This window comes from Akebia trifoliata, chromosome 4, assembly GCF_017979445.1.
Source record: "Akebia trifoliata isolate Shusen 1 chromosome 4, ASM1797944v1, whole genome shotgun sequence".
Classification (NCBI taxonomy): domain Eukaryota; kingdom Viridiplantae; phylum Streptophyta; class Magnoliopsida; order Ranunculales; family Lardizabalaceae; genus Akebia; species Akebia trifoliata.
The window spans coordinates 22,512,117-22,534,793 of NC_141378.1; the positions used below are offsets into that span (position 1 = coordinate 22,512,117).

General features: G+C 35.2%; 1 protein-coding gene and 1 pseudogene across 2 annotated transcripts; one reads left to right on the forward strand and one right to left on the reverse strand.

Annotated features, from left to right (window-relative positions):
- The first annotated feature begins 6,405 nt into the window (after nucleotides 1-6,405).
- On the forward strand, nucleotides 6,406-10,775 carry LOC147404504 (aluminum-activated malate transporter 12-like). The gene is made up of 6 exons (XM_086437746.1): nucleotides 6,406-6,707; nucleotides 6,880-7,020; nucleotides 7,947-8,219; nucleotides 8,812-8,921; nucleotides 9,339-9,482; nucleotides 10,308-10,775. Exons 1-6 carry the CDS (start codon nucleotides 6,431-6,433, stop codon nucleotides 10,644-10,646), a joined length of 1,284 nt encoding a protein of 427 aa, XP_086293872.1. The 5' UTR covers nucleotides 6,406-6,430; the 3' UTR covers nucleotides 10,647-10,775.
- Nucleotides 10,776-12,264: 1,489 nt separating this feature from the next.
- On the reverse strand, nucleotides 12,265-21,444 carry LOC147404505 (nuclear transcription factor Y subunit C-3 pseudogene; annotated as a pseudogene). The gene is made up of 3 exons (XR_015177811.1): nucleotides 21,297-21,444; nucleotides 21,137-21,199; nucleotides 12,265-13,355 (listed from the first exon to the last, which is right to left on the reverse strand). The product of XR_015177811.1 is annotated as a nuclear transcription factor Y subunit C-3 pseudogene (transcript).
- Nucleotides 21,445-22,677: the final 1,233 nt, after the last annotated feature.

A 22,677-nucleotide genomic window follows, 5' to 3' on the forward strand; every position in this document is an offset into this window, starting at 1 on the left:
TGTTGTAGGTATGGGCGAATTATATTATCATATATAATCAATTAACTCGATCAAGTTTCTAACCCAACTTGATGAATTTTTGAGCTAACTCAGACCAAGTTAATGAGACTATTTTCCAAATTAACCTAGTGAGTTGGTTTCATCGAATTTAGAGCTGAATCATCTTAAAACTCAATTGAATTGAGTCAATTCAAATGAGTTTTTAGTCGAATCAACGAGTTTAAAACTACATGATTTGAATTTTTCTATTTTTTATTTTTATTTTTGTGCTCCACGCGTTTTGAGAAATCAAAGTGGAATACGTATCCTCCTGGGACGTGGGAGACAAGTACCGTGTCGACTAAGATAGAAAATAGACCACACGCGCTCACACCTCCCCCACATTCTTCATTTTGTTTAGTAAACAAATCATCAAGGAGAAGGTACGGGTGCGTACGTACGGCCAGAATCCGCAACACAAAGAAGGACAAAACGTCTGTGTCTTTAGTTCTTTTCTCTCCACTATCAAAGCCAACAACCCCACCAAAAAAAATATACCTTGCATTCTCTCCTTCCAAGAGACCACTAAAGTCCCAATCTCTCTTCTTTATAGCAATCTAACCTAATTTTAAAAGCTACTTTACTCATCAACATGGGGCTGTCCATGGATCGGGTCAGGTTGGGTCAATTTTTTTTTTGCTCCAACCCAACTTATCATAGAGAGCTGGGCTGGGTCTTAACCCAAACCTAATCAATTATCAAATCTTTACTAGTCTTGGGTTTGAGCAATGGGTTGGATAAATATAATAATTTCTTTTACTCCACACTTATGAGGTAATTCTTCGAACCATAAAAATGTTAAAAATGATTTAAATGAACAATATAAAATTTTCATCTTTTGTGGGATAGAACCCACCCTACTTTGCAAACTCAGTATCAAAAGTTTAATCCCCATTTCTTATTTTTCGAGTGGGATGGGCTGAATCCATTCAAAAGATAATTTTTTTTTCATCTTTGTGTTATTTTCGTCAAATTCTATCTAAAAGTCAAGTATCATATATTATTCACGTATGTATGAATCCACTAAAAATGGTATTTTTAGGGTTAGGAAACGTCGAACAATGGCACTTAAAGGATGGTCCAAAGTTGGGATATTTATCATACACAGTCTCGCTTCATGAAAGAGAAGGCTTGGATTACCTTAGTGCTAGTCAAAAAGATCGAGATCACAAATCAAAGCTAGGGACATGGTCACAACTATTTAGAGTGAGAATGATGATTATGTATACCTCTCATAAAAATCCTAACAAAGTTTATGTGCACGCCAAGGGTAGGTAAACATGATTTGATAGCAAAAAGATCCACTTAGGGTATCTATCAATGAATGTGGATGATGATTGGAATGAATTTGTGAAAATTTCAGAATTTGGTAAAAAAAAAAATTTTAATTTTACCATCTCGTCACATGTTTAATCATCCGTAAATACATTTAGAGTTGTGATGAATGCACACTGTTTTGGTATGCGATTGGGTATGCGGCTGACATGGCAAAGGCACAGAACCATAGATCTTTTTTATCGGGATATTCATGAAAAGATGTGTTGTTCTGTGCCCTTGCCACGCCAATTGCATACCCAACCGAGTGCATTCATCATTATTCATGCATTTATGTTATGAAAAATGCTAAAGTGGCTTGAAATAACACTCAAAGTAATATTACACTAATGTAGAGTGAACAGAAAGCTATAGATGTGACTATTTCTCGTGAGATATGAGTGTTATACACTCGAGGACAATCAATGGTTCTTTACACAATCCAATGTTATTCCAAGAGTTATTTCAAGTCATTAGCAAGGCTCTTATTTCAAACCTAAAATTATAAAAGAGAACTTCCATTAACACTGAAATATTTATTTATAACACACCAATCTATATGTAAACAATCGTTTAATTTCCAAAGGGTTAGTGTGTTTTAAGTAAAAGGTGGCGTAGGTGTGTATAATTATGTCTAATTGTGTGGATCAATTAGAAACTTCCATGAGGCCATAAAAACGTATGAGAAGACCGCGTCAAGTAAAATACTTGTTTTGTCACTAAAGTCATTAAACGCATTCAACGGATAAGTGGTTTAATCAAGACACCCATGTATCAACTTAACTAAATCCTTGAAAAGGCTCAATCTAAGCAATTTGTGGCAAAATCTAAAGCACTCAACTGAGCACAATTGAGTAGTCAATTCATTGAGAGAAAAACAAGAAAATAGTAAGAAAATCTTTTAGAATCCAATCGAAGATTTTATGCAATCTTAGGATTCTAATCTTAATAATATTCTCGGATCATATTAGTAGGTGATTACTGTTAGAAAGAATTTTAATAAAACATGAATGAAAGAAGTTAAGAATGGAAGATCTTAGTCAGACAAGGATACTGAATAACTGGTAAATTTTCATAAGAAAGATTATCTAAAAGATATGGACTCTCGCAATCTATAAATAAGAGGTTCATAACATAGGTAGATGACTTTTTTGACTCATTCTCTAATTCAATCATTCATGATTTCTTATTAATTTAATCATCGGAGGGTCTTGATATAGGAATCTCTCCTAAATTTGAGATTTTTTTTACAATGAACAATAGAAACATCATTCTCGAGATACGAGTCTGGGGGGTTGTAATGTAAAACTTTTTACCTACAATTGACTTGTAGGGTGTGCCAATAGAATCTCTCTCTCTCTCTCTCTCTCTCTTAAAAAGTAGCTCTAAGTATCCTGCTTTATTTTAGTTAAACTTTTATAATTAATTATAATTATTAATTACAAAGAGATAAATAATAATAATAAAAAATGTGATATATTTGAACATTTAGGTTGCACACAGGAATGGGAGGTGCCTCCACACATGATTTGAGAGAGAATTTCCCCACCAATACGTATACCCCCAGGCGGCTCACTAGCCCAAATTAGAGATATGGAAAGACAATAAATCAAAGAATTCATCAGGTGGGCCCACTTCGTTAGGTATTTTTAAAAAGATCATATCGATTTTATGATGCAATATGCATCGCTATTAATTAATTGCTGGTCATCCTCATCAAAGCCTTCACCTTCACCTTCACCTTCACCCACTTTAAAAATGGTGCATCACTATTATATAATAGTGCCTGCTCAATGAATATAATCATGGTTAGAACATCCAATCAGGGGTGTCAGTCAATGGGTCGATCAGTTCTGGTCCGGTTCGTAAAGGAACCAAAACCGTTAAACTTTCTTAATTAGTTCTAGTACCATTTTCAAATTAAAATATTTTCTCTTTAAATGATTATAATTCTCAATTCTCTTTGATTTCTATCGGATTTGGTTTTTAATCAATTTAGTTTCAAGAGGTCCAACTCTAATCGGTTCCAATAAAATGGTTTAAAGTTTCTATGACGAAATATTGGTGATGATGGGGTGTGGGAATTAAAAGCTTTAATCGAAATGTAGGGGTTATATATATATATATCTTTGTTTATGCAAATTACTTATTTTGTTTTGAAATAATGGATTATTTGACCTCATAATTCAATACCAGAATGGTAATAGAAGGCCACCTCTATTTATATTATATTTTTCTGATCTTATCTTTTTAATTCCAATCCAATTTATTATCAGGTTGGGTTTGGATCCTATAAATATTTGGTCGATACGGATCTAACCCAATATTATATTAGAATCCAAATCCAATTCGATTATTATTGGATTGGTTTTAGCTCTAGTATGGACCGATCCGAATCCAATCCATTAAGAGCCCCCACGTAGCATTAATATCACGTTACAATAATAATGCCGAAAGACATAAGTCGGTGGCGCAACACATAAACGCACTTTGTGATGGTGGTGTCGTGTCATTGCTTCGCTTATACAAAATAACTCCATTTTCTTATCTTACGACTCCACTTATCTCTACCTTCTTTTGTCTTTTAGTCATGAGTCATGACCATGTGTGCTCTTTTTTTTTTTTTTTTTTTAAGTACATCATCATTTTAGTAATAGATCCCCAAATGAAAATATTCTCCATATCCTTTATAATGTGTAAATTTGAATATAAATACATATACATACATACATATGTAAAAATGACTAACTACCACCTCTAAAATTAGAGCCGTTCTACACTGACTTCCTACAACACTATATTCAACATATTGTTGATGTGGTGATGTGCACAGAACCGTATATGTTTTTCAATGTATCTTGAGGAAAAACATATATGATTTTGTACAGAGGAAAAAAATCTATGATTCTTGCATTTGTCATGTTGGTGAGTTTTTGAAATATCCTGTCAAGTTAAGTTACAAAATCAGCACTCAAATTAATTACCCGTTTAACACGTAAGGACATTACAAAGGAGTATGTGCGCTAATAGCAAGTTGAAACTCAAACTATTCCCATAATATCATCTTTCAATGCCCTGGCCTCACTTTTTTGAGACCCTTCGATCATTGGCGCTACTTATTATTTATAGTTCAATTCCATTAGGCCCCACCAAATATTTATAATTCCATTTCATCTGGGCCTAAGACTCTATGGGTTTCGTGTAGTCATGTTCTTGTTGTGAGCATACATACATATACTTGATTATGTGTAGAGCATTCCATTTAAGATGAAATTACAACCATTTAAACTTTGATAACAAGATCAAGTATCCACCATATGACAAAAAATCGGAGATTATGATGACACATTGGCCTCTTTGGACTCAATGCTGGTTCATATATTTACTAATTAAATACAAAAATTATCGAGCCATGCGCGTTGGAGTAACTTTAAAATTGACATCGTTTCACACATTTGTGTGCACATAACCATAAATGCTTCTTACTCGTATCTCAATGAAACACATCTATGGCTCTACATACACATCTCTGTCAGCAATGTGTGAAACAATGTCAATTATAATATTAATTCAGCATTTTCCAAAATTATATACATATATATATATATATATATATATAATATATATATGGGAAATGTTCAACACCCTACTATTTACCCTATGTTTTGCCCAACGTGTTTTGTCCTACATTGGTTAGAAGTTTTGGAATGGGCTGGTTTTTTGTGAGGATGATCTCTATGGTTAGAAAATCTTCCTCACCAAAAATCAGTTCATTCCGAAATTTCTAGCCCCATGTTTACAAGTTGAAAAATCGTGGACCGTCCATTTTTTGTAAACCATTTTTTATGGGGTTAGAAGTTTTGAAATGAGATAGAGATCATCCTCACCAAAAATCAGCCTATTCCAAAACTTCTAACCCATGTAGGACAAAACACGTAGGGTAAAGTGTAGGGCGTTGAACGGGACCCTATATATATAATTTTCCAATATGGAAATATTTGGCTCGACTAGAAGTGTTGTCAATAAACCAACTTGTGGGTCGTAGTGATTTGACTATAACATTTGATTCAAGTATCAACATCATACTTTAAAATGATGTGCCATTTCTAAATATCTTGGATGAGACTAGAACGAAAATTGGTTTAGAAATATTAAATGTTTAGAGAATGTCTTATACGTATTGTGTAAGCCTAGACAATCTCAATTTTTGTCCTAATCAAGACAATATCAAAGAAATAAAATATTAATTTTTTCTTTGAGCATAAGATAGTGCATCTGAGGTCCAAAGTTTGTTAGGCTCCCACTTCCCTACTTAATCTTGTCTCCTCGGAATTCATACAGAGTCTCATCTACAAGCAACACTCCAACGATCACGTTAGTTTAGAATATAAAAGAGTTTTGACTCTCATTTTCAGAAGTCTCATACTTGGTCATTTATTTGTAAAAGGGCCCTTTTATAGGTCTCAGCCTTCTTAGGTATATCATTATGATACTTGACCGTATCTCTATTGTCGCATCACTTTTGTCTGGTGTCATTTCCTAACTTTGTAGATCTTCATATATCATAGGACGCGTGTCAGATATGGTTGTTGACACTTATGGAGGTTGGTTCTCGTTGGTGCAAGTGTAGTGCATATATGCCATGTCTTGGTCTTTTCGGACCATGCATTTTGCCACCCGTAAAAAGTAGGCGCACTCTGCTATGATCTAGGCCTTTTACTCTCGATTCAAGCCTATTCGAGATGTTAATCCATCTCTTAAGTGCAATGATCCCGCTATTTCTATTGTCTAGATGTTTCGTGAATCTCGAATAACGAATATTGATGGAGTTCAGGCTCTGGAGGGAAAACCTGTGTATTTTTTACCTTTCACAGTGCATAAATATTATTTGTGGCTTTATGCTTATATTTCTTAACTAAACAAAGCTATAATTTAGAATCATAATTACCAACTACGCCCTACCCCACTTCATCTCTCATGGAATTGTTGTTGTTGTGTATATATACTTGGTTACTCTCAAGTCTCCACACACCTTCAAAACAACAAAGCAAAGAGAAGTGTGAAAATTAGAAGAAAAATGTCACTCATGAATTCAACGGTAGTACCAATTCCAAATGAGAATGAAGCTTCTCTAAGCAATAACAAGAGGATTCAATCCTCTCTTTCTTCACTTATTCGTGGTCTACACAAGAAAGACACACATGACTCCAAACAACTGATTCACAGTTTCAAGGTCGGAATCGCTCTGGTTTTGGCTTCTCTTTTATATCTTCTCACTTCTCTTTATGACATGGTGGGAGAAAACGCTATGTGGACTATTATGACTGTTGTAGTCATTTTCGAGTTCTCTGCAGGTGAGAGGACTGTTGTAGTCACTTCTCTTTGTGCTATTTTTGTATCTAGTACTGCTAGATTTTTTTAATTCAAACTTCATTCTTATAGAGAATTTTTTTTTTTGTTATTATTTATATATAATGCTTTTTGCGGGCTATTTATTAACATTGCAAACATGACAATGTGTATCAGGTGCTACGCTTAGTAAGGGACTGAACCGCGGTGTGGGCACTATTTTAGGTGGTCTGTTGGGGTGTCTAGCAGCAAATTTAGCTGAAGGACTTGGGGGGATTAGTAGGCCCATCGCTGTTGGCATATCAGTATTTTTCTTTAGTAAGTGAATTTTACATGTACTTGTAGAGATTTTACATATTTCTACACAAATATTTTTATCACACATTAATTAATGAAATTAACTAACATGTCAAATGAGAATACCCACACAAAAAAGGTTCTTTGATCCTAATAAAAAAAGAATAAAGGGAGCAGATGTGATAGTAAGTCGATAACAATCAACCTTTGATTTCTTCCTCAACCATTCACTCTCATAACCAGTTTCTTGAGAGCTAGCTTTTCTCTTTTGAAATTGACCTGAAAAATAAGATGATTATTTGTACCTTGTAATATATTTATTAATTTTTTTCATTCGGAACGATAGAACATGTATGCAAAAGGTGGTTGTGGAAATTATTATAAGCTCATTATTTTTATTTTGATAGATGCTTGTGAAGGTGGGATTTCGATCCCCAGTTTGTAGCATATATTATCATTTATATAAACTTTATCACCTCATCGAAGTGGCACCTTCATCTCTTGACACTTCAAATAATATTAGGGTGTTCTCGCAAAATTGTGTTAATTATGTAAGTAGCAATTCTAACATCATCTGTTTTTTTTTTTTTTATTCTCCCTAAATAAAAAAAATAAAACCTCCAATATTATCCCTTTTATCTTACAAAAAGTACGTCGCGCTCCCATAAAGGAAGATGGCTTACTATAATTGGAGTAAACATAATTCAAATATATATCACTTAATTAGTGGTGAATCATATTAGATAATAACAATAATAAGGAAAATGCATAATTTTTTTTTTCATTTGCTACAACTAAAGAGCTAAAATAATTAAAAGCTTCTAGTTTTCTTAAGATTAACATCATTTTAATTTTAATTTTTGCTAAATTTAAGTCGAAATCAGTAATCTTAGGCCTAAATTAACTAATCTTAATGCTAATGTTTTCAACATGGATATATATTTCAGGTGCAGCAGCATCATACTCTAGGATGGTTCCAAGCATCAATAGAAAATATGACTATGGAGTCGTGATCTTCATCCTCACTTTCAATCTGGTCGTAGTATCTGGTATTCGTGGTGAAAAGGTCATGGACTTAGCTCGTGAGCGTCTCTTGACGATCGGTATAGGTTTTGCTATCTGCATTTTCATGAGCTTATTCGTCTTCCCTGTGTGGAGTAGTGATGAACTTCATTCCTCCATAGCCTCCAAATTCAACGATCTTGCTCGATCCATTGAAGGTGAGTTTTCTCGAATTGGGTTGGGTGTTTTATGGAAACGGGGTATGAACTTTGTAAAAATTACAGAAACGGGTTTATAATAATAATAATAATAATAATAGTTAAATGGACGTCTAGATCAAAAGTCACACCTTGATTAAGATCAGGGTTCACCACTTGTATTTATTTATTTATTTATTTTAAAGACATTCATGCTCAACCTTTTTCGTAAAAAAAGTGACTTATGAATATACGTATGTATCCATTTTTGTAATTATTTTTTCCATACCTGTTCTGTAATTTTTGCAAAGTTCATACCTCTTTTTTTTTTTTTTATATATATATATATAAAGAAAATTAGCTATCAACAAAAAATGGGTATATACCCTTTTTGTAATTCTCTCCAATTTTTTTTTATTTACTTAGTTTATCTTCAGTTCAAAACATACTGATAATTCTAATAGAAAAAATCGGTACCTAGTATTAAGTATTAAAACAGAATTTCTTTCATAATTGCAAATTAAATTTCAAGTTTGTAATCTCTACTTCCCCTTCTCTTCAATAAGATTTTTTTCTTTTTACCCTTAAACAAATTCACTTATCCATTTTGTAGGATGCTTAAGCGTATACTTCAAACCGGTAGCTGAAAAGGACGATCAGGGAATCGACAATTTCAATGGATACATATCGGTGCTACACTCGAAGTCCAAGGATGATACTCTGGTATAATTCCTTCCATTAGTAACTTAATCTATACTTTTTTGAGAAAATTTCAACCACCCATCCTTCTTGTTATGGTAGTATTCATTTTATTATAGAAATATATGGATTTATATAAGGAATAGGTCTGCAATAACCAACTTTTAAATGGGTTGTAGGTCCCATGTCTATATAAAGTGGTCATGACTTGATTGGTCAAGAGGACCATTTGAGTAAATGAGAAATTAGAGTCCAAACTGACCCACTAATATGTTTTTTGTTTTTTCTTGATCTTGTCAAAATCTTTTTAGACCCACATCAAACTAAAGTGAATGTAGTTGAGTGGGTCTGCTGACAACATTCCTAAGTGTAAAATTTAAAATATCAATAGATTTGACTAAACTAACAACCAAGAACTATGTTTTGCTTTATATTATTCAGGCAAAATTTGCAAGATGGGAACCATGGCATGGAAAATTTGGGTTCACTTATCCATGGGAAAAATACCTACAAATTGGGGAATTGCTGAGGGACTTGGCTGCTTCCATTCATTCACTTAAAGGATGTCTGCAATCTCCTAGACAGGTAGGTACCAATGTTTATTCATGAAAAGTAAGAAATAAGAATTCTTAATTAAGATTAATTAATAATCTCCATTTTTGGTCCAGAAAAGGAATGAATTTTGTTTTAACTAAGTTCAGAAAAACTTTTTTTTTTCTTTCAATTCAACTATTCACCAATTAATTTGATAAATTAATCCACTTATTCACTGAATTTTTTCTTAATTTTCCAAAAAAAATTCAGAGAACCTTGTGAAGAAAAGTAGAAAACTCCATCTACACCTAACTTTATTACATGCATATTCTCTCTTAAAAGGACATAAATATTTCCTTCGTTAGAGAGCAAAAGAGAAGGAGAGAGAGAGAGAGAGGTGTTTTTAGACTACTCAGAGGGAGAATATGTAAAGATCTTGGCAAAAGGTTAGTGTAGATCATGGTTTCAAAACTCGTCCGAGACCGAGATGTATCGCCGAGTTGTCTCGGTATTGCCCAGCAATGAGACGGACAGACAAGTCAATGTATCGAACGAGATTTAAAACCCACGTTCATTTTTCTCATTGTTGAACGAGATGTCTCAAACGTATCGAAAACTCATCCGAGACGACTCGGCCTCTTCATGGACGAGATGAGACGTCAGAACGAGTTTTAAACCCATGGTGTAGATGGAGTTTTCTAAAATTGAAGGAAGAATCCATAAATCATATTTTCATGTTCAAAGATACAAAATAATTTTATCAAAATTCTTTTTTCGAAGGACAACCTTTTATGCACAAAAATAAAGATCCAAACAAGCCTTAAATGTGATTCCACCCTTAATCTTACTAAATCCAAATTATGTATTTATTTGTAGCCATCATCAATGCCCCTGAGATTGTCTGTCAAGGAACCAAGTGAAGCAGTGGCCACAATGCTTGCTTGCACACTGAGGGAGCTCGGAGACAGCATCTTGAAGATGAGAAAGAGTGGGTCACAAGTATTGATGGTTTCAAAGTTGCAAAATATGAGATTAAAACTTAATGTAGTCATATCTGGTACCAAGCTAGGAACACTAGAGGATGGTGGACTAGCACTTGCAAGCTTTGTGTTTTTGTTAATGGAGATGGTGGACAAAGTGGAAGAACTAGCAAAAGACATTGAAGAATTGGGAGATCTTGCAGGTTTTCTTCCCCAAGAGTCAGATTTGGTTTGATGAAATTGTTAAAAAAAGAAAAAATAAATAAAACTAATTGATTCAAGTCATTGAATAGTTTTCTTTTCTTCGTTTTTTTCGGTCGTGGGGGGGGTACCACAATTATTTGTTCAAAATGTAACAAAGATATGATGGGGAGCTCAGATCAGGAATCTATTGTTCAAATCTAAGTGTAGTATTTGAAATTTAATAACAACCACTTCACATGTATAACTTGCACTACTCAGGTGCAAACATTTCCATTTTCGTGTTTCTATTTATATTGCATTTCTTGAGACAACTCTATCGATTAAAAACTACACAACCCTAACAAAGCAAAGTTCCGAAAAGTGGATTTTAGGGATTACTTTATGCATAAATTATTCAAGAACAAAGGGCAATGATATTTCAGATTCAGTCATTTTATCGGATTATCTTTCTATCTTTGTCGACGCAAGGTGTCAGATGCATCCAGCAGCAACCTCTAGCAAATGCATCTAATTGTTCTAAATTAAAACTTAAGTCTCACCCATGCAATGAATTTAGAAAGAAATTTAAAAGAATTTGGTCACTCACCCCCTCCCTGAGTTTTTTTATTCTTACCAACTCGTAGTTTATATTACTCCAAGTGCAGAGTAACTGAGTTCCATTAGTATACTCAAAGACAGATTAAAATACATCGAATGTGTAGAAATTATTACGAGAGTATTCTTCTTGAATCATGCAATGAAAAAAATTTCCCCTTCACTAACAATATTCACTCACAAGTCACAATGCATAGAAATTCAAATTTCACCCAAGGAACTTAGTACTTCTAGTAGAGACCTGAAGAACAAATTAGGTTTTATTTCATTATGTAATCTCCCTAGTTTTGTTTTCAAATATTACCAAAGACGCAATCTGGTCGGTGTAAAACAATTGAACAAATTTAGAAAGAAACACAGCACATTTTACCTCTCAAGTTCTTATTTCTTATAAGCTCCTTGTGATGCAATTTTGTATACACAGAAAAACAAAAGGAAGAAACCAATCCCAAATCCACCTAATATTTGGGATATGGCTTTTGGTACAAAAATAAAATGTTTAAAAAAACAAGAAACATTTTCCTTACTTAGTAAAGATTTGAGCCTTATTATGGGTCATTTTGCTCAAATGGATTATCACCTTAGCAATCCAACACCACTCTGGGTCATTTTGCTCAAATGGATTATCACCTTAGCAAAATCCAACACCACAGCCCTCAAAGTTGCTTCGAAAAACTCAGATCCAGAAAGGGAAAAAAAAAAATTCAAAAACTAATTTTATTGAACTTGATCCAAGGTTTTGAAAATGGGCAGCTACCAAACTTCCACATAATTCCCAAACTTAAATTGAATTTTAACGGTGAAAAATAATTCTTTTTGGGATTTTTTTTCCTTGAAGTTCATAGAATTTTATCCTACACAACCCCCTGAAGCATTGGATCATGTTTATTGGATGCCACAAGTTGAGCCCAAGGGCCCTTAGTGAGAGTGATATTGAGGCTGGTCGGACTTAAAAAAAACACACACAAAAAAAAAAAACACAATTCTGTCAATTATACTGAGACTGAGTGATAGAAACAAAAAAACTCAACCCCTGAAGCAAATCTACCAAAAAATAGAATGAAATCCATCAAACTCTGTATCATTAACTTGATTCAAGAAGAATACATTACAGAGCTTAGTGAATTTCCACATAATGACTGAAAATAAATAAAAACACAAATTGTTACCCCAGTTGAAATAGGCCACATGCCAATTTTCACCTTCACTAAAATTCACAGATTAACTACTATTAGGACTAACTTATGCAACTCACACAACCTCCAATTTTAACTGGCCATCGCCGCTCCCCTCCTTGCTCAAGAATCTGCAGGCGGTTGTGGCTGCTGTTGCGGTGGGTGCGGCCACATCTGTTGAGCCATGTAAGGACGAGGCTGCTGGGCATACATTCCTTGATCAACCACGGGCTTACCCATGATCATACCAGGAGTACCAACTTGTGGTGAATGCTGAGGTGGCATATAGTAGTAAGGAAGTGAGTCTGCTGGACCTCCAACCGGCATGGGAGCTCCTCTAGGGATTGATGCTAGTACCTCATCTTTCAGATCCTCCCTCGGCACAATGTCAACCAAGAAGTCGAAGATATCAGTCCTCGTGATTGCTGCTGCAATATCATTCTTTTGAAGGGTCCTCCGTTTGTTCTCTTCCGTGTGATTCCATGAACGAAGTGTTAACTCCAAGATGAACATCTCACAGGCCCTAGCAAATATAACTGGAGCCTCGGCTGAGATCATTCTTACATCCTCATCAGCTTTCATGATTTTCTTAATCCTTGCCAATGGAAGGCTATGATTCTTGAAGTCAGTTGTCTGCTCGATTTCTTGGTACTGGTTAGCCCAGAAGGTCTGGAGTTGTTGCTGGAGTTGCTGTTGCTGCTGTAGGTGGACGTGCTGATAAGCAAGTTGGTGCTGTGCGTATTGGGCTGGAGAGGCACCAAAACCTGCAGGCTGACCGGTAGACTGCATAGTTCCTCCTGATGTGACAACTGAGCTGGGGGGAGTGGACCCAATCATTTGGTTAGCTTGATATGGGTTAGCACCATATGGCATTTGAGCTGTACTGCCAACCACTCCCATGACTGGGGGCTGTCCATGCCCTTGCTGATCCATTTGGGTCTGACTAGGCTCAGAAGGAAACCTTTATGTTCCTGCTTTAATGCATATAAGCCAAAAGAAAAATACAGAAAGAACGACTTGATGAAGTTGCATTCCAGATGAGTTAGATTAAATAAAGAGAAAAAAAAGAAAAAAAATCCATCCCACAACTTTGGAAACCATGTACAGGATTAAAAACAGTGAAGAAGGATTTGAGATGCCTTGTGTGACATATTTAATTTTCCTAGTTTGCAAGAAACCAACAGAGGAAGAAAGAAAAACAGTAGCATCATTCATCCTTTACTTCCATTCCATTTTTCATTCTTTCTTTTTTATAGGTATTTACTTCCATTGCCTGACTCTTGCATGATTTCATTATAATTGAAGGAAAACTACCGAAGGAAAACAAGCAGAAAAAGATACGTTGAAGAATCTAAATCAATCTCTAGAAGCTCCTTTTTTTGGCACATCCCACTGAACCGTGCCTCAATATGGTCTCCTTTTTCAGATATCACTAGACTAATTGCATGAATCCAAACCTCAGTGCAAGTACCAGTAACACATCCATTTCCTTTCAAAACCATTTAAACATTCATAAATTATAATATGTTTTAATCTCTAAACTTCAACTTCGAGTACCTCTAAAAGACCTGGCCTCGATATGGTCTCTTTTTTCAGAGATCACTAGACTAATTGCATGAATCCAAGCCTCAGTGCAAGCCATGGTTTTTAAACTCCGTTTCATGTCTCGTCTCGTCCAGGCCTGATACCGAGTCGTCTCGGATGAGTTTTCTGATACGTTTAAGATGTCTCGTGAGACAAATAAAAAAATTGAACATGAGTCCTAAATCTTGGTCAAAAAATGACTTTGTGAGTTGGTCTCGTTCCGCTCCGATACCGAGTTAACTCGGGCAATACGTCTCGGTCTCGGACGAGTTTTAAAGCCATGGTGCAAGCACCAGTAACACATCCATTTCCTTTCAAAACCATTTAAACATTCATAAATTATAATATGTTTTAATCTCTAAACTTCAACTTTGAGTACCTCTAAAAGACCTGCTTTATCTTCCAACTTAAAACTTATAAATTCCTTTAGACTCTCTATAGACCTGCGGAACCAATTGCTGCAACCAAGACCTTTTAATCATATGGCCGACGATTAAAGATATGATGAACAGATTCCAAGAACAAAGGTCCATGTTCTCAAATCCTACCAGCTAGACATCGAGACATCGCTAATTCCTGAGAGACATACTTTTTATTCAGATATCCGAATAAGAAGACCCCAAATGTGCTGAAAAGCTCATTTCAATATCTACATTTCTTCTACAACTTTTGTGATATTTTGATGTTTTAAATGAAAAAACTTATGGCTAGCATATATCAGTTTAATCTTAAGAAAGGTATTAAGATTCTGTTTTCTTATCAGAACATGTTGTAACATTGAAAAGAAGACTTTCGATTATTGAATGAAATTTAGTGTTTAGGATGTTTCAGTTTTCTTCATGAACTGAGTAGCACCACATAGGAGGTTTCCTAGATTTTCCTCTTATAAATTTGGCTTGCCACATGATCGAAGTTTTATTGATTACTATTCCCAACCATTCTTCCAATTCCTTGCACCAAGTGTCATCAGTGAGAGCTTTTTATGAGGGTTAGATTGTTGTGTAATGTCCTGTATTCTGTTGCACTACGCAGAGCTACAGGGTGATTAGTGGGCGGGCCCGGCCAAATTTTTTTAAGGATCACAAAAAGGGGCAATCGTGTAATATTTTCTTAAGGATTTTCTATTTTTGGGGGTTTCTGTTTTCGGGAGTTTTACATATTTTGACAAGTCTCGGTTATATAAATAAAGATCTCTAGGGCAGTAAAACTTATGAGAAAATAGTGATTGTTCTTGTTCTATTCCATGGACGCACACTGCCGAACCACGTAAATCCTTTTATCTTTTGTGTGATTTGTTATCTTTGCTATTTCAAAATTTTCACGAATGGTTAGAGAACAATTTTAGTTGAGTAAATTTCATGGATGGTGATGGTTGCTCAATATCTTGAAACACTGCAACAGAGAGCTTCAAACATCAAGAATGGAAGGTAACACCATTATCATGTCTGTTCTACAGTGAATTTGAACCACCATATCATAAAATGGGAACTATTCTCAATTTTGGATGAACACCCAAATGAAGAGGATCCCATTGTCGTTTATTGGGACTCACCACCAATCTTCAATAAATACGAAGAGCATAAAGAATTGTTAATCTGATGAAGGAAAATGGAAAATTAGTTCAAAGATTGCGTTGGCTAAGCTAGTAGATTCAAAAGAGAATCATAATTTGTGGAGGGCACACGGATTTCTCCATTGATTTACATTTAAATGTTTATATTGAACTAATAAATAAATAATCTACAACGATGAAATTTATGATTTTTAACATTGTTTCCAACTTCTCCAAGATTGGAAGGACTACTAGTCAAAGTGCACATGCAAAGGAAGTGGTGGATCCATTGGAGAAATTGTTCGATTAAACTCAATGAAAAGTTTTATCTCCAAGACCGTATTTGCTCAACTAGTATATTAAAAAAAAAATCATAATTTTTGGAGGGCATATAGATTTCTCCATTGATTTACATCAAACCATTTTTACTGAACTAAAAATAAATAAAAAATCGTCAATGATGAGGCTTATGGTTTTTATAATTGTTTCTAGCTTCTCCGAGATTGGAAGGACGACTAATCAAAGTGAAGAAGCGAAAGAAGCATAGCAGGTCCATTGGAGAAATTGTTCAATTAAACTCAAGGACAAGTTTTAACTCCCAACAGGGGAAGAAACATGGTCCAAATCAGTATGTCTTGTAACTGATAGAGTTGACGATCGAAGGTAACAATTTATCTGAAACCACAACAACAAAATGTTGGAAAATCTACACTTTTGAGGAGATTTTACGTTTTTTTCATATTAAAAACTGCATATTGTAAGCAAAGTTATGTTTAATTCCAATTTCCATGTTTTGGCTGTGCCAATGTGCCAACACAACATGAAACTTCTAGGCGCTTGCAATTTTCCTATTGCAGTACAATGGAACCAGTTTTTTTCCTTTCTTTATTTTTCTCCAATGAAAGTGTGACCACGTACGTTTACATTCCAATTTCCATGTTTTGGCTGTGCAAATGTGCCAACACAACATGACACTTCTAGGCACTTGCAATTTTCCTATTGCAGTACAATGGAACCAGTTTTTTCCTTTCTTTATTTTTATCCAATGAAAGTGTGACCACGTACTTAAGTAACTTGGGTACATACTATTCAACTTAAAGTTTTCTTCATGTGCAGCACATTACTAGATTACCACCTAGAAGGTTATTGTACTATAAGTTGATATTTGTATGGTCATAATACTGCCATTAGACTTTACAGAGGCCGTGCTTTACAACTTGACACTTGGCACCCATACCACATGGCAAGGTCATGAATTGTAAGCGATAAATTATGGATATTTTGGCCAATATTAGGAAACTACGCATGTGACTTCAGGCACCTAGTTATGATTTATTACTTAGGTTACTTTTTATAGTTGTATACATATGCTATGATAAAATCATAAGGAGACTTTTGATTATTGAATGAAACTTACCTTTACAATTTTTAACTCATTTGTGAACTTCTGCAGTTACCTGGATAACTAACCTGCAGGAAGTGTCACAAAATATACTTGGGAAAAAAAATAAAAAATACAAGAGCTAGACAGAAAAGTTCCCATTTGTGTAAAGTATCCTTAACTACATTGAAGCTTTATCCTAAAGCTTTGGGGTCGGCCATCACGGTATACTTTTGAAAACCTCTTGTTCATGATGATTAGTCTAGATGACCTTCTCAAGCCAAATCTATAAAACCATTTATAAAGAAGAGATTTCTACACCTTTTTCTTTCTTTGAGATTGTAGATGGTGCAAAATGAATCATAAGGGCATTTAAGTCATCTTAATTAGTCTATAACAAAGGACTAAAGTGAAGGGGGCTTTCCATTGGTTAGAAAACACAGAGGTGTCTCATAAGGACATTTCGGTCTTTTGATTTTGCCTATAAATAATACATTACGACGATAAGGGAGGGGGAACCCCCTCTAGTTTCTTCATCCATTTCTTTGATGGAACCCTAATTTACACCATTTTGGATGACTCATCCTCGGCTCTCATGGAACCTCCCCTTACCTAGACCATCATCTTCTTCTAAGACCTTGTCCACCACCTACATTTTTACGACTCCACTGGGGAGAGTAAACTACACGGCTTCCGATGGCAGGTAAAGAACCAAGAGGACCCGCTCATGCATGCCAAAACTCAAAATTCAGGCATCTCTTCTCCCCTTCCCGTGTTTGATGAGCTACGAAGAGAGTCTCATTTGTGCAGATTGAACAACAAATTTTCCCAAAAATTACACAAAGAGCAAACACCAGAACAAAATCTGCAGCTAATCTCGACATCAAACAAAACATCTGCAAGAAGACGCACCAACCACTTCCTTATGAACAAAAACCATAATTTCACTTTTCCCCCTTTTTTTAACTTAAAAAACCCACCGAATTTGTAAAAATTCGTTTAGAGATTCAACCAAAACCGGTTCCACTAAAGGAGACGACAACTTTCTACCTCATCAGGTCCACATCATCTTCAACCAAGCCTTAATTTTCAAACACTAACTAAAGAGAACGTCCACATTCCAATTCTTCGATTCTACAACACCTAGGGTCCTAAAATACTCAAAATCTTAAACCAAAGTAGATATCAAAATCTAAAGCTTAAGAGACCCACAAAACATCTGGATCTCAGCCTAAAGTTTTTCCCAATGATCTTCAACCAGAAAACCTCTCATTTTAGCATAAACGAAGCGAGAAACATGATAACCCTAAACTTGAGCTTCATAACGAGGACTCCATCTTGAACCTCAAATACTCCAGCTCGCCATCACTTAAGTGTCAAAAGAGCTCCAGATTCTTCGATTAGTCTCCAAAGAAAATATTAGGTCACAAATTTGATGTTAGAGATTAATTTCAATGAGTTTGTAGAAAGGCCATTGATTAGTTGGAATACAATGATTTCTAGCTACGTGCATGCTGAAAAGACGAGTGATGCCATGGAGCTATTATCTCAAATGAAGATGTTTAGATGCATTCCCGACCTAATCACCACTGCTAGCATAAAATCTCAGGATACAACTACAAAATTTAGTTCGGCTCGCAGTGTTCAAAAATCCATCCATCTTGCCTTTTTTTTTTTGCCTTGACTTAAAGTCACTAGGCCCCAACACCTTGACTTACAATCGCCAGGCCTAATGCCTTGACTTACAATCGTCAGGCCCCAACGCCTTGACTTACAATCGCCATGCCCAACACCTTGACTTACAATTGTTAGGCCCCAACACCTTGACTTACAGTCACCATGCCCCAATGCCTTGATTTATAGTCGTCGGGCCCCAACGTCTTGATTTACAGTTGTCAGACCCCAACGTCTTGATTCATAGTCTCCGGGCCCAAGCGCCTTGACTTACAATCTCCAGGCCCCAACGCATGGACTTACAATCTCCACGCCCCAGCATCTTGATTTTTGGCCCCCAGCGCCTTGACTTACAGTCGTCGGGCCCCAACGCCTCGACTTATAGTCGTCGGACCCTCAGCACCTCGACTTACAGTCTCTGGTCCCCAACGCCTCAACTTATAGTCGTCGGGCCCCAGCGCCTTGACTTACAGTCGTTGGGCCCCAATGCCTTGACTTACAATCCCTAAGCCCTAGAGCCTTGACTTACAATCGCAAGTCCCCAGGCAATTCTGCCTCTAGGTTCTACCACCCTAATGAGTACTAGCGCTCTAACGTGACGTCACCCTTGTGCGATGTTGCTTGCTTTCTCAAGTGCTTGTTTTACTTCATTTGCTTGTGCGTCACTATGATTTGCACCAAGGATTGGATGTCATAGAGATCGTCACAACCTCTATGCTAGGCAAGGGGCTAAATGTACATGGTGCAAAATAAATCATAAGGGCATTGAAGTCAATTTAATTAGTCTATAATAAAGGACTAAAGTCAAGGGGGCTTTCCATTGGTTAAAAAATACAGAGGTGTCTCATAAGGGCATTTAAGTCATTTCAATCTTTTAATTTTTCCTATAAATAATACATTATGACAACAAGGGAGGGACCCCCCTCTGGCCTCCTTGTCCTTTTCTCTAATGGAACCCAATTTACACCATTTTTGGAGGACTCATCATCTCCTCTCATGGAACATCCCCTTACTTGGACCATCATCTTCATCTAAGATCTTATCCACTACGTATTAGAGATACTTTTTTATTAAAATCCAAGAAACTTGGTTCAGGACTGGACTTTTTGAGAATTTATTTCCCTTTATTCTTAATAATGCACTCGTATATATAAATCAAATGGCACATTTCCTTTTCCAAGGCACATAATGAAAATGTTTAGAATTTTATGGATCTTATGCATACGTCATCTCTCCTTGTACATGGCTTATATAAACATGCGGCTGTGTATACAAAACGAAATGAAGAATTTTGTGAAATTGAACCTTTTGACCATTTTTGTATACTATAAAGTTATGATATTGCTATCATGACTTCACAAAATTATCATGCCAATTTATTGCAACCACCCACATCTCTCTTCTCCCACTCTCTTAATTTTTTTTCTTCAAACTTTTAAAATGCCATAACTTCCAGGTTATAAGTCAATTTAAAATAAAAATATAACCACTAAAAAGCTCCATCGAGATCATTGCAAATTGCTATGATAGCCACTAGCAATTTTTTACTAAATACCCTGTATAGAAGCTTAGAAATTTTCTATAAATAAGTTTTTCTTTAAAAATAGTAGTTCAAAAAGAAATTTCGTCAGTTCTTAAAATTCGCTAGATTTTCCAAAATAGTAGAAATTACTTCTTAAGGAAAATTTTCAAAAGCTTCAAAACAGGGCTTAAATAATAAACTGGTTATTTTTAGTGATAAAGATTACCTAAAATGCCTCCATACTTTCATTTTTTTACTACTAACAATTAAGTATACAAGATAGAAAAGATGGCACCAACAATGGAGAGTAGATGAAGGCTTTAAAAGGGCTAGAACCATATCTATCAAAGGGGGGTAGACCCATATTAGGAAGGCCAAAAAGGTCGTGATTAATACTTTAAAAAAAATGAGCCATAGCATAATAATTGTCATAAACCAAAGAAAAAAATAATTAAAATCATGGACTTAAGCAACTTTACCAACTAGAAGGATATATTAATAAAAAGAAACATTGATTGCCATCTAAAAATCAAAATAAACCAGGTAAAAGAAAAAAAAAACACTAATGGAAACAAACATACATGCAAAACAAAAAAAACTTTGACAAATCCCCCCCTTTATCTCCACTGTTTCAAAAAAACACAGGATTGAGGATCCTACCCTCTGCAGCCCAAGCCCACTTGTCTAACTAATAACAGAAAATCTAGACCTCTATGTCTCCAAATGGTACATCTGGCGCGTCAAACACTTACTACTAACTGTATCCTTGCTTATCGAAATCAATAGCTCTGAAAATAGATATTTGAGCATTCTTAACCCATCATAATATATCTAAAACAAATATAAATTGCATGGAAGATTATAAGGAAACCCAAACAGTTAATAACAAAAATAAATAATCCATTTTCAGAGATGAAATTATAGGGTTTACAAAATACTTCCAAACAAATTATCACTCAAAGAACTGCTTCAAGTCTAAAGAACAATAACAACAGATCTACAAACAAATTTTCACGAGTTATATATCACAAATTCTCACCTTCTGATGCAATTAGCAACCGATTCACTTCGATTTCTTGCTTCTCTTCAACGAATTAAAACCCTAAAAAATGTAAAATTTTACTTATCAAGCAGTTTAAAACTGAAAATTAAAACAAAGTTTGAGAGAACAAAGAAGAAAAATCGAGATTAGGTCGCACCTTTTTTGGGTTTTTTTTGCAGAAAAAAGGGGAAATTTATTAGGGCTTGGAATCGATCGAAGAAGAAGTAATTAATGTTTCTATGACCAAACTCAAATAACTTTAATTTGGTTCGTCGAGGGAACCAATAACTTTGCACGCTCTTGACCACTTTCTTCAGACAACTTTGCCCCTGATAATTGTAATTTTAGACAATGTTGTTATGGCTCTACTTTCGGAGTACCACGTGGCATACTGTTTTAGGGGCTAAACCTAAGTTACTATTAGTGCCCAACGAGTTTTTTTAGGAGCAACATAACGGATCGACACGTGCCTCTGTGGACCCCATTTAACACCACGAATATTATGTAAATCAAATCAAATCAAATCAAATCAAGTTTAGAGACGAACTATTAGGCTGCCTAATGCGAGTGAATTGGATCGGGTCAGATTCGTAATCAACCCAATAAATTTGGAGCATAGCTGGCTAATATAATAGAGAGTTTTTATTGCCACACAAAATTTTACTTAGCAAACCCAAATTCTGTGACACCAACAAAGAACTACTACAACACATCCTCGGATCCTCTTAAGAAAAATTTCATACGTCAATATTTGTGTAGACATGTGATTTTCTTATAAAAACTTTAAATATCACATGATTTGGAGTCGTCATCATTCTTTTAGAAATGTGTGTGAATAGGTACTCAGAGATAGTTTGCTGAAAAATTGACTTTTTAATATAGTTTTGTAGTGATTTTCATTCATGAAAAATTGACATAATCTATCTAAATCTAGGTAAAAGTTCGGTTAGAAAATAAGAAAGGTGTTAGACATTCATCTTGTTCATTTGAGGGTGGTTACCTTTAGACTAACCATTTTTTTAAGATAATGAATAGAAAGAACAAAAATGCATGGAGAGGTAGGTGTGTACATGGAGAGAGGGATTTAATGTTGATGAATCTTTGTGTTTCAACCCCAAGAAAGGTGACCCATGTCTTCGTCATTGCCACGTATATGTGAGTTGTGTGCATTATGATGGATGATAATAAGGTTAATAGGACTTTAATCCCCACATTATTTGTTAAAGTCTTTAATAAAGACTTTTATAAGATAAGAGAAAAGTTTTAGAGTTAGTGGAGAATGAAAGCTTAGAGAGTAGTGTAAGCATTTTTGAGAAAACTTAAGGTTAGAAAAAGATTGAAAGAGAGTTAAGTAGCAAATTGGATAGAGTTTAGGGTTGAGATTGGGATTTGAGAGCATGTGATTTCTCATGAAACATTAGATTTTTTTATAGAAATTTTGAGGGTAATGTAGTCCAACCCTAAGGACCTTGGTATGGAGCTTTTAGAACTAAGTCATTTGGCTAAACCATGCAGGTTAGGTCATGTGATTTGATTTT

Bases quoted from the DNA above. Each gene is read 5' to 3' on its own strand.
- LOC147404504 (XM_086437746.1), top strand. From the start codon at position 6,431: ATGTCACTCATGAATTCAACGGTAGTACCAATTCCAAATGAGAATGAA. The intron at 7,021-7,946 runs GTAAGTGAATTT...TATATATTTCAG, and splicing joins CATATCAGTATTTTTCTTTA to GTGCAGCAGCATCATACTCT. The intron at 9,483-10,307 runs GTAGGTACCAAT...ATTTATTTGTAG, and splicing joins GTCTGCAATCTCCTAGACAG to CCATCATCAATGCCCCTGAG.